Raw genomic sequence first — 13,243 nt, forward strand, 5'->3', positions numbered from 1 at the left:
TCCACCCACTGCACGTCATTCAACAGTGGTGCCTTGCTTCTATGGCAGTCTGGGTTTCCTTCATAAGTGTCCCGGTTGCTGATTTCCTCCCTCCCGTCCCCTCAGGCTGTCTCCTCGCAGCCAACAGCAGTCCTCCCCCCCGGGTTTGCTTTCTAATCCCCATGTTCCAGCTCTCAGCCCCCTTGTGCACCAGCAGACACACGTCCCAGTCTGGGGCATACAGGCCTGTGACACTGACCGTCTGTGTAGGTCTCACTGTGTCCTGTCTGCTACAGACCTGCCATTTCATCATCCTCTGACAGCCTCAGATGTTCTTCTTCTGTCCCAAGTGATTTCCCCGTCATTGAGGGGGCTTCCCCGGATGCGGGAACCTCTGTGCTTCAGCTCCCCCGAGGGGCACAGATCCTGTCCCACTTTTTCTCCTCTTATTTTTCCCTTCTTACTTTCGTCCTACCCGGTTATGCAGGGGTCTTTCTTGTCCTTTCTGGTGTCCGAGGTCTTCTGCTAGTGTTCAGCCGGTGTTTTCTGAGAATTGTTCCATCTGTAGATGTATTCTTGATGCTTTTGTGGAGAGAGATGAACTCCACGTCCTTCTACTCCTCCACCATCTTGGTTTCTCCTCGCTGTTGTTTTAATTTGCGCTTCTCTAATGATTTAATGATGTTGAACATGTTTTCATGTGTAAATAAGCATGACAAAAACGCCATCTGTAACAGTTTCTTTTGAAGAGCAGAAGATTTTACTTTTGCTGAGGTCCAATTTATCTGTTTTTTTCTTTTATGGTTAGTGCTTTTTGTGTTCTGAAAACTCTGGCACTCATTCATTTTGATCTCTCATTAAACGCTATGGTTCCTTTAAATAATTAAACTACTAGAGAGTAAATCCTAAGAGTTCTTACCACAAGGAAAAACACTTTTGTTTTCTATTCATTTAATTTTGTTTCTGTGTGAGATGATGGATGTTCACTAAAACTATTGTGATCATTTCATGATGTATGTAAGTCAGATAATTATGCTGCACACCTTAAACTTATAAGTGCTATATGTCAATTATATCTCAATAAAATTGTAAGAAGAAAATAAAATAGTTTATTAGTATGGGGAATACTTTGTCTGTACAGCCTTTGACTGATAATAGAATCACCTTCACACACCAGGATTTGACCATTTCCGAAGGGAGAGTAATTCTCATCCACTATAGCTGCACTTCTTTTTCCAGATATCTGTGATATGTGGACAACCACTTATTTCCAAGGCCTTTAAAAAAAAAATCATTTACTTTCCTTTTGTATTGGTGAAGTATAAAGGAAGAATATATTGTAAATCAGTTCCTCTGAAACTACACAATTACTGGTGCCCCTAGATCTTTAAGAAGGAACTTGTAACAAAGTTTAATTTTTGTTTTGTTTTGTTTTTCAGTGGTGGCATCGGCAAATTGATTTTCATACTACTTTCTTGAACCATTTGGCACGATTGGTGCCAGAAATTTATTTTGCTGAAATGGAACCAGACTTGGAAAAGCAGGAGGAGAATATACAAATGTCAGTAGTCACTCCACTGGAATGGTACTTATTTGGAGAAGATCCAGATATTTGCTTAGAGAAATTGAAGCACAGTGGAGCATTTCAACTCTGTGGGAAGGTTTTCAAAAGTGGAGAGACAACATACTCTTGTAGGTAAGATTTAGAAATGTACAGGATTGGTTATAATAACAACTTGGTGTTCTGTATGTATTTTATGATGTACCTTTCTTGGTATATTACTATTTATAATATATTTAATTCTACATAATTTACTTTGTTTTATTGTGCACTTATAAGTTTGTTTTTGGTAGTACAACTTGTTTCTGAATATATGACTTAAACAGTTCTTTCACTTTTTCTTCCTGTTCTCCAGAAGCAGAGATATATTTTTGCCTTGTTTGTAATATAGTCCATACACCCTTATCTGAAACTCTTGGTGCCACATGTATTTCAGAATTCTGAATACTTCCCTAGTGGAGTCAGGTCAGGATCCTGTAATCAAACAGAGCATTTCTGTAAGAAACCTATGACTGTTCACAGCAAGTGATATAAATAAAGTCTTTAGTCCCTTGTCATTTCAGGTCATTTTTTCGCCACCAAGTGAGATTTGGTATCAGACCTGTAGGAGCATTTGTAATTTAGTTGGATAGAAGAGGCCAGTGGTAAGAAAACTGCAAACAGCTTTAGGCTTTTTTTTTGCCTTTTGTGAGAGAGGTTGACTTAACACAGCATGGTAACACAGAGAACTTTTTTATTCTCTACTCCTGCCTGAAACTTTTAACTTTTAGACCTTAACAACACTTTGTTTTTTTTTCTTTCTTTTATTAGAGGTTGTTTAGGTTAGGAATGTGAAGTTTTAGATTTTATACAGAGAATTGTTTTTTGCTTCACTGTAATTCTAGGTTTGACTGGTTTATGTAGAGTTAACAGTTGTCTAGAACATACTGCTTTTCTTTATTCTCTTCTTTTCTCAGGAAACAGTCAGCTTTTGTATTTTATGTACTATTTTGCTATATGGCAGTCAGTTTCATCTATCTTGTTATATATTTTTAGCTGAAGCCTCGTCAGTTTCAGCTAAAGCATAGTAGATATTTGTAGACCTCATTTCTCCAAAAGGGTCATGGAGGCATTTTTAATTGTCACAGCTAGGGGAATGGTACTGGCATCTAGTGGGTAGAGGCCAGGGTTGCTGCTTAAACATCCTATGGCACACGGACAGTCACCTGTATCTCCAGCAAATAATTATTCAGTTCAAAATGTCAGTACTGCTGAGGTTGACAAATCCTGCTCTGAGTAGGTTAGTAGATGATATTAATTATATTTTAGAGGCTATTATTAGTCAGTTTTTACTTATTAGCCTTTAAAAATTCATTTTTAAAACTGCCCAATTCCATCTCTTCAACTTTTCTAAATAAATATTTTAAAAATTAATTTTGCACTTATTTATATTACTGTTAATGTTTCCTTGAAAGTATTAAATAAAATTTTACATTTTAGAAGTTTTTATTAGGGAAGAGATTAAGAGAGATTGACAGTCAATATTCATTGAATACCTGTTTTGTGCCAGGCACTGATCTACGTGCTTGGGACATATCATTATATAAAATAAATTAAAATCCTTTAATTTATGTTGCTTACATTCTAATGAATTTTGTCTTTAACCAAGCCTCATTTACCAGTGAACAATCAGTGTCTCTAAAATACATTCATAACTGTAATAGTATAAGAAGATGCAGAGAATGAAAAAAAGCTGATGATTTTTCAGAAAACTAATTTTGGTATATGTGCTACCAAATGGAGCACCAGAAAACTAATTTTTTTTTGAATTTTATTTATTTTTTATATACCAGGTTCTTATTAGTTATCTATTTTATACATATTAGTGTATATATGTCAATCCCAATCACCCAATTCATCACACCACCCCTACCACCCCCCACTTTCCCCCCTTTGTGTCCATATGTTTGTTCTCTACATCTGTGCCTCTATTTCTGCCTTGCAAACCTGTTCATCTGTACCATTTTTTAGATTCCACATATATGCGTTAATATACGATATTTGTTTTTCTCTTTCTGACTTACTTCAATGTGTATGACAGTCTCTAGGTCCATCCGTGTCTCTACAAATGACCCAATTTCATTCCTTTTTATGGCTGAGTAATATTCCACTGTGTATATGTATCACGTCTTTATCCATTCGTCTGTCGATGGGCATTTAGGTTGCTTCCATGACCTGGCTATTGTAAATAGTGCTTCAGTGAACATTGGGGTGCACATGTCTTTTCGACTTTAAAGTCTTTATTGAATTTGTTACAATACTGCTTCTGTTTTATGTATTGGTTTTTTGGCCACAAGGCATGTGGGAATCTTAGCTCCCCGATCAGGGATTGAACCCACACCCCATGCCTTGGAAGGTGAAATCTTAACCACTGGACTGCCAGGGAAGTCCCTGGGATTCAGTTTTTAAAGTATTTTCAAAATCAGTTTGTGTATGATATAGGAAATTCATTCACATTATTTTATAGTCATACCTTGAGCATCAGCAGTAGTCATGTAAATTTTGGAGTCTGATTTTTAATCTTTTTCAGGGACTGTGCAATTGATCCAACATGTGTACTCTGTATGGACTGCTTCCAGAATAGTGTTCATAAAAATCATCGTTACAAGGTATGAAAATAGATGCATAAAATCTCTAGATTGGCAGGAGTCTGATGGCCAGCTAGTCCAAATTCCTGACTAGTACTTGAGTTCCTGCTGTAACAGACCTGATTTGTGAACCTTTAGCTCTGGTTAGACATATCATGTGATAAGACATCTACTACTTCAAGATGCAGCTCCTTACAATTTTTTAATTTTTGAGATACATCATTTTTATGCAGAAGATTGTATAAAGCATATGAACAGCTTAAAGAATAACTATAAAGTGAACACCTGTGTAACCACTACTTAGGTCAAGAAATGAGACATTTCCAGCTCTCAGGGGCCTCCCATTTGTTCCTTCTGGATCACCATCCTTCTCTCCTCCTTTGTGATAATCTCTCTCTCCTGTGTTTTGTGATAATGGTTTCCTTGATTTCCCTTTTAGCTTATCACCCAAATCATATTGAATGGTTCTGTTTTTGAATTCTGTACAGATGGAGTCATTCTGTATCTTTTTCTTGTTGAGTAGCTTTCACTCAGCATTAAGTATATATTTATATATATACGCATATATATATTTTGTCCATTTACCTTATAGGGTTTAATAATCCATATTGTCTTTATTCATTGTACTGTATATAGATATGTAGATTGTTTCCAATTTGGGACTATTATTGTATTAAAACAATTCTGCTGTGAACATTCTTATTTGTGTATTTTGGTACACATGTACAGGAGTTTATCCAGGGTATATATCTGGAATAGAATTGCTGAGTTCTAGGGTATATCTTAAGTCATAGTAGATAGTGTTTTCCAAAGTGGTTATACCAACACACACTTACAAGATTTGGTGTTGCTAGTCTTTTTAATTTTAGCCAGTTTGGTGGGTATATAATGGTATCACATTGTGGTCTTAGTTTAATTTTCTTAATTAGTAGTGAGGTTGAGGGATTTGCCTTTCCTGTGACATCTTCAGACAACTTTGTTATTTTGAGCTGAAATGCATTTTTCAAATAACAGTATTGGTTCTGTGCTCTGGGCTTGGGCAGATATAATATTTGATGTTTCTCTTTGTACATATAATATGCCGAAGGTCCCATGTAAATGTAAATAACATCTTAAAGTTATGTAGACTATTTCTTCCGTAGAGCTGAAAGCGTGGTTCATGATTTTAGACTGGCTTCAACATTAGTGCTTCTATCTCAGGAAATGATAAGCTATAGATATATGTTATATATATATATATATATATATGTATTTTTATTATTGTGCAAAAGAAAAAACATGAGGAGCCTATCATATAGTGTGGTTAAAATGTTTTCCTAACATTGCAAACTAATCACTGATGGAATTTACAAAATTGATCATTGGTTAATTTCATATTTCCCAGTCATCTCAATTTATTATAGTTTTTTCCTTATGTTGAAGAACTCAAGAAAGAATGCCAGAAGTAGAGACAAGGAGGAAGTTGTTAATTTCTTCTTATTTTTACTCTGGGATATTAAGGGGGAGAGATGCTGAAGTCTCAAGGCCAGAGTTTTCCAGTTGCCAAACTTTGGGATTTTGTGGTCCAGTACAATTTCAGAAGACTTTGGGTAAGACATAGGGTTTTCAAATTTTTATTTGGCTAGGGAAGTTCAATTTTAATTTTAAAAAGGGCACATGAACAGCAACCAAAAAATACCTACCATCTCCTATCATTTTATGAAGAAAAAGAAAATTTAATTCCAAGAAAGTAGGATAATCTCAGACTAAAGAGCAGGTCTTTAGATTGCATACATGTAGCTCTGTTAAAGAGCTCATCACATTCCTTATTCCTTCCTTTTCTGATTTTCCGTGGACTGGTAAAACTTGTCTGTTAAATTTTAGGAACCTCTTCACTAAGCTGCCTTCGAGTATTGAAAGCTTACCAGTCTACACTGCCACCACAAAGCACTCTTTTATGAAGCATGCTTAGGTTTATCATCTTTAGGTTTTTGCAGAGCTCTTATAGAAGGTGCGTACACAGCTTACTCAGGAACCTTTGAGTTTTCAGAAGGATGGGCTATTGTGTAACTAATAAAAAATTATGTTCATAAGCTTTTAAAGATATCACCCTTCAAAAGTGAGTGTGAAGAGAACAGAAGACTTTTGGTGGGAGAATAAGTTGATAGAATCTTTCTGGAATACCTATTATGTGTGGTGAAATTTTTAAAGAAAAGTGAGGGAATGACTAATAAATACAATTCAAGTAATAGTAACCTCCAGGGCAAGTGGATGATCACAGAGGGAACATCAACAGTATTAATATTCTTTTGTGTTAGATGCTGGATCATTTTATTATTATATTTTGTAACTTGCCTATACATTGTGTGTATTCTTTTTATAATAAAAAAACATAACAAAAGAATAAATGAAGCCATTAAAAAAAAGATTAGAAGAAATAAGAAGGGATTCGTGTTGCTGCAGAGAAGGGGAAGAAAAGAATAATGATGGGGATGCAGACCCAAGATCAGGTACTATGTGAAGAAAGCACCAAGAAAAACCTTTTGTCACAGAATAGCACAGAACAACTTTTGCAGTCCCCGGCACCACAGAGGAAGTGGGGCTGCTGCACAGAGATGGCATGGCAACTCTGTCCAGACCTGCTCCACCATGTCCAAGTTTTCCTTTAAAGTCACACTGCTGGCTGCCTTATGGAGTACCCAGTGTTCCCAAAAGTACACCTTTCACAGCAGTCTTAAAGTCTGCAGCAGAAGAATGTAAAGTTCCTGCAGTGACATGTGCAGTTATTACCAACGATGAAATAGGAATAAATCCTGCACTGCTGGAAATGTTCTTCTGAAGCATGGTTCAGAACTGCGAATTAGGGAGTTCTCTGGTGCTCTAGCATTAGGACTCAGTGCTTTCACTGCCATGGCCCGGGTTCAGTCCCTGGTTTGGGAACTGAGATCCTGCAAGCCACACAGTGTGGCCAAAAAAAGAACTTTGAATTATTCTTAGAGATCGTGTTGGAAGTTCTGCTACTTGGAACATACGATTACCTTTCAGAATAAATATTGGTATTGTTGTTGTAAAATTGAAATCAGGCATTTAAAATACTGTGAAAACACCAATAGTTGATGAAATAATGAAAGGTGACTCTCCATCCCTTCTTGTTATTCACACTCTTTATGTGAAGAGGGACTGCTTCTGCGTTGTGGGTGCTATCACCACAGAAGATCATAGTTCTATCATTGCTACCTCACAACACACACAGGTGTTTCATTTGGGGTAAATGGATTACCCAACTGTGTTTTATAACTGGAGGATGCTTCTGATAATTCTTTCTGAGAACATTTGGAAAATTAAAATTTATTGAGTCTTCCTATTTGTCTTTGAGTTAAACATTTAAAAAGGATTGCTGTTTGCTTGATAGCACCTGACTTGCAGACACAAAAATAGTTCGTCTTGATTATATATTGTTTATGATAAAAAATCATATCAATGAATACTTAACTATCTTAACTTTTTATTGTTTTTTTTTAAATTATATTTTTGGCTGCATTGGGTCTTTGTTGCTGTGCATGGGCTTTCTCTAGTTGCAGTGAGTGGGGGCTACTCTTTGTTGTGGTGCACGGGCTTCTTATTGCAGTGGCTTCTCTTGTTGCGGAGCACAGGCTCTAGGTGCGCAGGCTTCAGTAGTTGTGGCTCGCAGGCTCTAGAGCACAGGCTCAGTAGTTGTGGTGCGTGGGCTTAGTTGCTCTGCGGCATGTGGGATCTTCCTGGCCCAGGGCTCGAACCCATGTCCCCTGCATTAGCAGGCGGATTCTTAACCACTGCGCCACCAGGGAAGCCCTGTTTAGGTTGTTTTTAAGTGTCAAACTTCATGTGTTCATATAAATTTTAATTTAATACCAAAGAGCCAAAAATTGAATTTTCCCTTATGTGTAAAACTTATATCCCATTCCAAAGAGTTTTCTCTGTGATCTTGCACAATCCAAGATGAGAATTGAAAGTAAAGTAGAGGCATAAAAAACAAAAAACAAAACAAAAACCTTTTGAGAACAGGAAAATAACAAAGATAAAAATTGGAGCTTTTTGTTCTGCTGTGTGTAATGTGACCCTTCTTTGTGATATCCAGCTTTTCAGTAGTTTATCCCTTAAAAATACAGTAAGATAAATAAGGTCTGAGGATCTAATGTATTTAACATGGTGACTATAGTTGATGACACTGTATTATTGTATGATTGAAATTTGCTTAGAGACTAGAACTTAAACATTCTTACATACACACAAAAAGGTAACCATGAAAAAAAAGAGAATATACTGAAGTACTACTATCTTTAAAAAAACTTTCAGTAAACCTCTGCATTTTTATCCTCAAAATAAACAAAAACACCCACTGTTAAAGATTATTATTATTATTTTTTTGGCTGCACCACGTGGTATGTGGGATCTTAGTTCCCCAACCAGGGATCGAATCTGTGCCCCCTGCAATGGAAACATGGAGTCTTAAACACTGTACTGCCAGGGAAGTCCCAAAGATTATTTTTAACTCCATAAACGTTTCCTTTTTGTTGTTAAATGAGAATAGTGAGTTACAAAAATAGTATTTTCATACAGCTGTTTCCTCTAATCAGATAAAAACAGTTTTCAAATGAAGCTTACAGAGTTGTAAAAGAAAGAATAAAATTCTCATGTTATACTTTTAAATGGAAAAAGCACAATATGTAAAATTATGCATTCAATTTTTGGATTCAATTTTGCATTCAATTATGTTTCTTTTAGAACTTATTGGGTATATAATATTAAACCATAATATATTTTAACGGCTTACCTATTGGAGAATTTATTCAGGTTTCAGTTTTTTTTAATAGTAAGCAATATTGCTATAAATATCTTTATATGTAAATCATTTTTCTATATGTAAGATTATTTTTTAGGATAGGTTCTCAGAAGTGGAATTACTGGATTAAAAAATAGAGACCTTTCAGAGAATAAAAAGACAAGCCACAGACTGGGTGGAAGGCTTTGCAAAACATGTATCTGATAAAGGATTGTTATCTACTATATACAAAAAACTCTTAAAACTCAACAGTAAGAAAATGAACAACTCAGCTTTAAAAATGGGCAAAAGATCTGAAACAGACACTTCACCAAGAAGATATGTAAATGGCAGTAGGCACACAAAAAGATGCAAAACATCATATGTCATTAGAGAATTACAAATTAAAACCATAGTGAGATACCACTACATACCTATTAGAATGGCAAAAATCCAAAATATTGACAATACCAAATGCTGGTGAGGATGTGGAGGAACAGGAACTCCTATTCATTGCTGGGTTGGGAATGCAAAATGATACAGCCACTTTGGAAAACAGTTTGGCAGTTTCTTATAGAAATAAATACACTGTAACCATATAGTCCAGCAATCATGCTCCTTGGTATTTACCCAAATGAATTGAAAACTTATATCCACAAAAAAGCCACAAAAAACCTGCACAGAAATGTTTATAGCAGTTTTATTCGTATTTGCTGAAACTTGCATGCAACCAAGATGTCTTTCAGTTGGTGAATGGGTGAAAAAACTTTGGTACGTTGATACAATGGAATTTTTTTTAAATGTTTTATTTATTTATTTAATTTTTATTTTTGGCTGCGTTGGGTCTTCGTTGCTGTGCGCAGGCTTTCTTTAGTTCCGGCGAGCGGGGGCTACTCTTCGTTGTGGTGCACGGACTTCTCATTGCGGTGGCTTCTCTTGTTGCGGAGCATGGGCTGTAGGGCACATGGGCTTCAGTAGTTGTGGCACACGGGCTCAGTAGTTGTGGCTCACGGGCTGTAGAGTGCAGGCTCAGTAGCTGTGGCACACAGGCTTAGTTGCTCCACGGCATGTGGGATCTTCCTGGACCAGGGCTCGAACCTGTGTCCCCTGCATTGGCAGGCAGATTCTTAACCACTGCGCCCACCACCAGGGAAGTCCTACAATGGAATATTATTCAGTTCTAAAAAGAAATGATCTATCAAGCTATGAAAAGATATTACAGGACCTTAAATGCATGTCGCTAAATGAAAGAAGCCATTGTGAAAAGTCTATATACTGTATGGTTCCAGCTGTATGACTTTATGGAAAAGGCAGCACTATGGAGACGGTAAGAAGATCAGTGGATGCTGGGGCTGGGAGATGATGGTGGGAGGGATAGAGGGATGAATAGGTGGAGTACAGGGGATTTTTAGTGCAGTAAAACTACCCTGTGTGATACTGTAGTGGTGTATATACGTCATTATACATTTGTTAAGACCCCCAAAATGTACAACACAAAGGGAGAACCCAAATGTAGATTATGGACTGTAGTTAATGTATCAGGGACTTACTTCCCTGGTGGCACAGTGGTTAAGAATCTGCCTGCCAATGCAGGGGACACGGGTTCAAGCCCTGGTCCCAGAAGATCCCACATGGCACAGATCAACTAAGCCCGTGTGCCACAACTACTGAGCCCATGCGCCTAGAACCTGTGCTCCGCAACAAGAGAAGCCACTGCAGTGAAAAGCCCGTGTGCAGCAACTGAGAGTCAAAGCAGCTGAATATAAATTACTTAATTAATTAAAAAAAATAATGTATCAACATTGACTCCTCAGTTGCAACAAATGTGCCACACTATTGCAAGATGTTCATAATAGGGGAAACTGTGGGTAGGGAAAAGGAGGGATATATGAGAACTCAGTATTTTCTGAGGTATAAAAATAATGATCAGGCTCTATTTTAACAGCCTGCTATAATCCTACATGATGAGAATTTATATTCATATATTGTCTTTGAAACACAACAACATTAAAAAAATAATTGAGGCAATGCAATAAAACTTACCTTTTAAAAATTCAAATAATACAGAAGAATACAAATAAAAGTTGTTGCCTTTCTGTCCCATCATACTTTCTTTGTTAAACTGAACACAATTTAGTGCGCATCCTTACAGATCTTTATGCATGTACAAACATGTACACTCGTATATATATTTATATGTTTAGGAGGATGTTTGTGTACAAATGGAATCCTACTATATATTTTGTTTTGCAACTTTTTTTTTTGGCCGTGCTGCACAGTTTGCAGGATCTCAGTTCCCCGACCAGGGATTGAACCTGGGCCACAGCAGTGAAAGCCTGGAATCCTAACCACTAGGTCACCAGGGAACTCCCTGCAACTTGATTTTAACTTAATACATCATGGAGATAATTCTGTGTTGATATATATATAACAACTCTTGCCTTATTTAATTGCATGTATTCCTTTGTGGGAATATGTCATCAAATATTTAACCCATCACCCTTTTCTAGATAATTACACTGTTTCCAGTTTTTCACTGATCAACAAATAATGGAACATACACATATACCTTTGTTTTAATATAAACCAGTGTATATATTAAAGAGTGCTTGAGACTAGATTCTTAGAGGTAGATTTTCTGGATTGAAGGGTACATGCATTTAAAATTTTCATAGATTTTGCCAAATGTTTTTCCTGAATTGCTGTGTCAATTTACAGTTCCATTAAAAGGATATAAGGGGCTTCCCTGGTGGCACAGGGAATCCGCCTGCCAATGTAGGGGACATGGGTTCGAGCGCTGGTCTGGGAAGATCCCACATGCCGTGGAGCAACCAAGCCCATGCACCACAACTACTGAGCCTGCACTCTAGTGCTCGCATGCCACAACTGCTGAAGTCCGCGCGCCTAGAGCCTGTGCTCGGCATCAAGAGAAGCCACTGCTCTGAGAAGCCGGTGTACTGCAACGAAGAGTAGCCCCCACTCGCCACAACCAGAGGGAGCCTGCGCACAGCAACAAAGACCCACCACAGCCAAAAATAAAAATAAAAAAATAAAAAAAGGATATGAGAATGGTCTTATCTACACCCCCAAAGTTTATTTAGTCAGTCTTTTTACTTTTTGCCAATCCGTTAGTCAAATAATCTCATTTTAATTTGCACTTCTATTACTAGTAATAACATCTTTTCATTTTTTAATTGTATGTTTAATTTCTTCTGTGTGTTGCCTGTTTTTATCCTTATTTTTCTTTTGCCTTTTTCTTACTGCTATGTTATATACGTTACAAATATTTTCTCTTACTATGCTTGTCTTTAATAATTTTTAAAGTCAAATTTTTTTGAGATATAATTTATATACAATAAAATCTACCCTTGTAAGTGTAGTTACATGAGTTTTCACAGACGTACAGTTCAGTAACCACCACAATAATCAATATATAAAACATATCATTCCCAGAAGTTCTCCCGTTTCCAGGCAGTCCTCTTGCCCACTTACCCCAGCTCCTGGCAGTCACTGATCAGTTTTCTGTCCCTATAGTTTTGGCTTTTCTGAATGTCATATAAGTGAAATCATATAGTATGTAGTGTTTCCTATCTGGTTATATTCACTTAGCATAGTGCCTTTGAGATCCTCTCATGTCTCAGCAGTTTGTTCCTTTTTATTGCTGAGTAGTATGCCGTTGTATGGATATGCCACAATATATTACCTGTTCATCAGTTGATGAATATTTGTCTTGTTTCCAGCTTTTAAATAAAGCTGTTACAAACATTCAAGTACATGTCTTTGTGTGGGCATTTGTTTTAATTTTTCTTGGTTAACCTCAGGATGATATTGCTGGATTATAAATTAAGTGTATTTTTTGACTGTATAAAATCTGTTTTCTGTCTTTTAAACTTGATATATGCTATCAGTTGCCTTACTGCCATTTTAATTTATATGTTGTCAAATTGGCCAGATTGTTTTTTTTAATGCTTCTGGATTTTGTGCCTTGCTTCCATGGCATTCCCTATACTAAGGTTATGCTTTTACTTTCATTTGAAGCAACTACATTTTTAGTAATCATGGATGAGTCTAGCATTCTTCAGTATATAAAATTGATTTGTATATTCTGATTTCTTTTGTTACTATTGTTCTAGTGATAATGTTTGTACTAATAATTTTTATAATGCCTTTAGTTCCTTTTTACTCCCTTATGTAACTTTTTATTATCTAGTCTGTCAGTTTTAATGCTGTCTTTGACTCCCACCTATTACCTATTTAACAGTTGATAATCTTATGTTGCCTTCTCTTTCCCCTCTC

General features: G+C 36.5%; 1 protein-coding gene across 1 annotated transcript in view; it reads left to right on the plus strand.

Moving 5' to 3' along the window:
- Positions 1 to 1,424: 1,424 nt before the first annotated feature.
- UBR1 (ubiquitin protein ligase E3 component n-recognin 1) overlaps positions 1,425 to 13,243 on the plus strand; it is a 138,729-nt gene continuing 126,910 nt past the window's right edge. The window contains exons 1-2 of the mRNA XM_007460121.1: positions 1,425 to 1,675; positions 4,110 to 4,188. Of these exons, the coding sequence (XP_007460183.1) occupies positions 1,500 to 1,675; positions 4,110 to 4,188 (255 nt within the window). The 5' untranslated portion in view covers positions 1,425 to 1,499. The remainder of the gene's footprint in view (positions 1,676 to 4,109; positions 4,189 to 13,243) is intronic.

This window comes from Lipotes vexillifer, unplaced genomic scaffold, assembly GCF_000442215.2.
Source record: "Lipotes vexillifer unplaced genomic scaffold, Lipotes_vexillifer_v1.1 scaffold408, whole genome shotgun sequence".
NCBI lineage: Eukaryota > Metazoa > Chordata > Mammalia > Artiodactyla > Lipotidae > Lipotes > Lipotes vexillifer.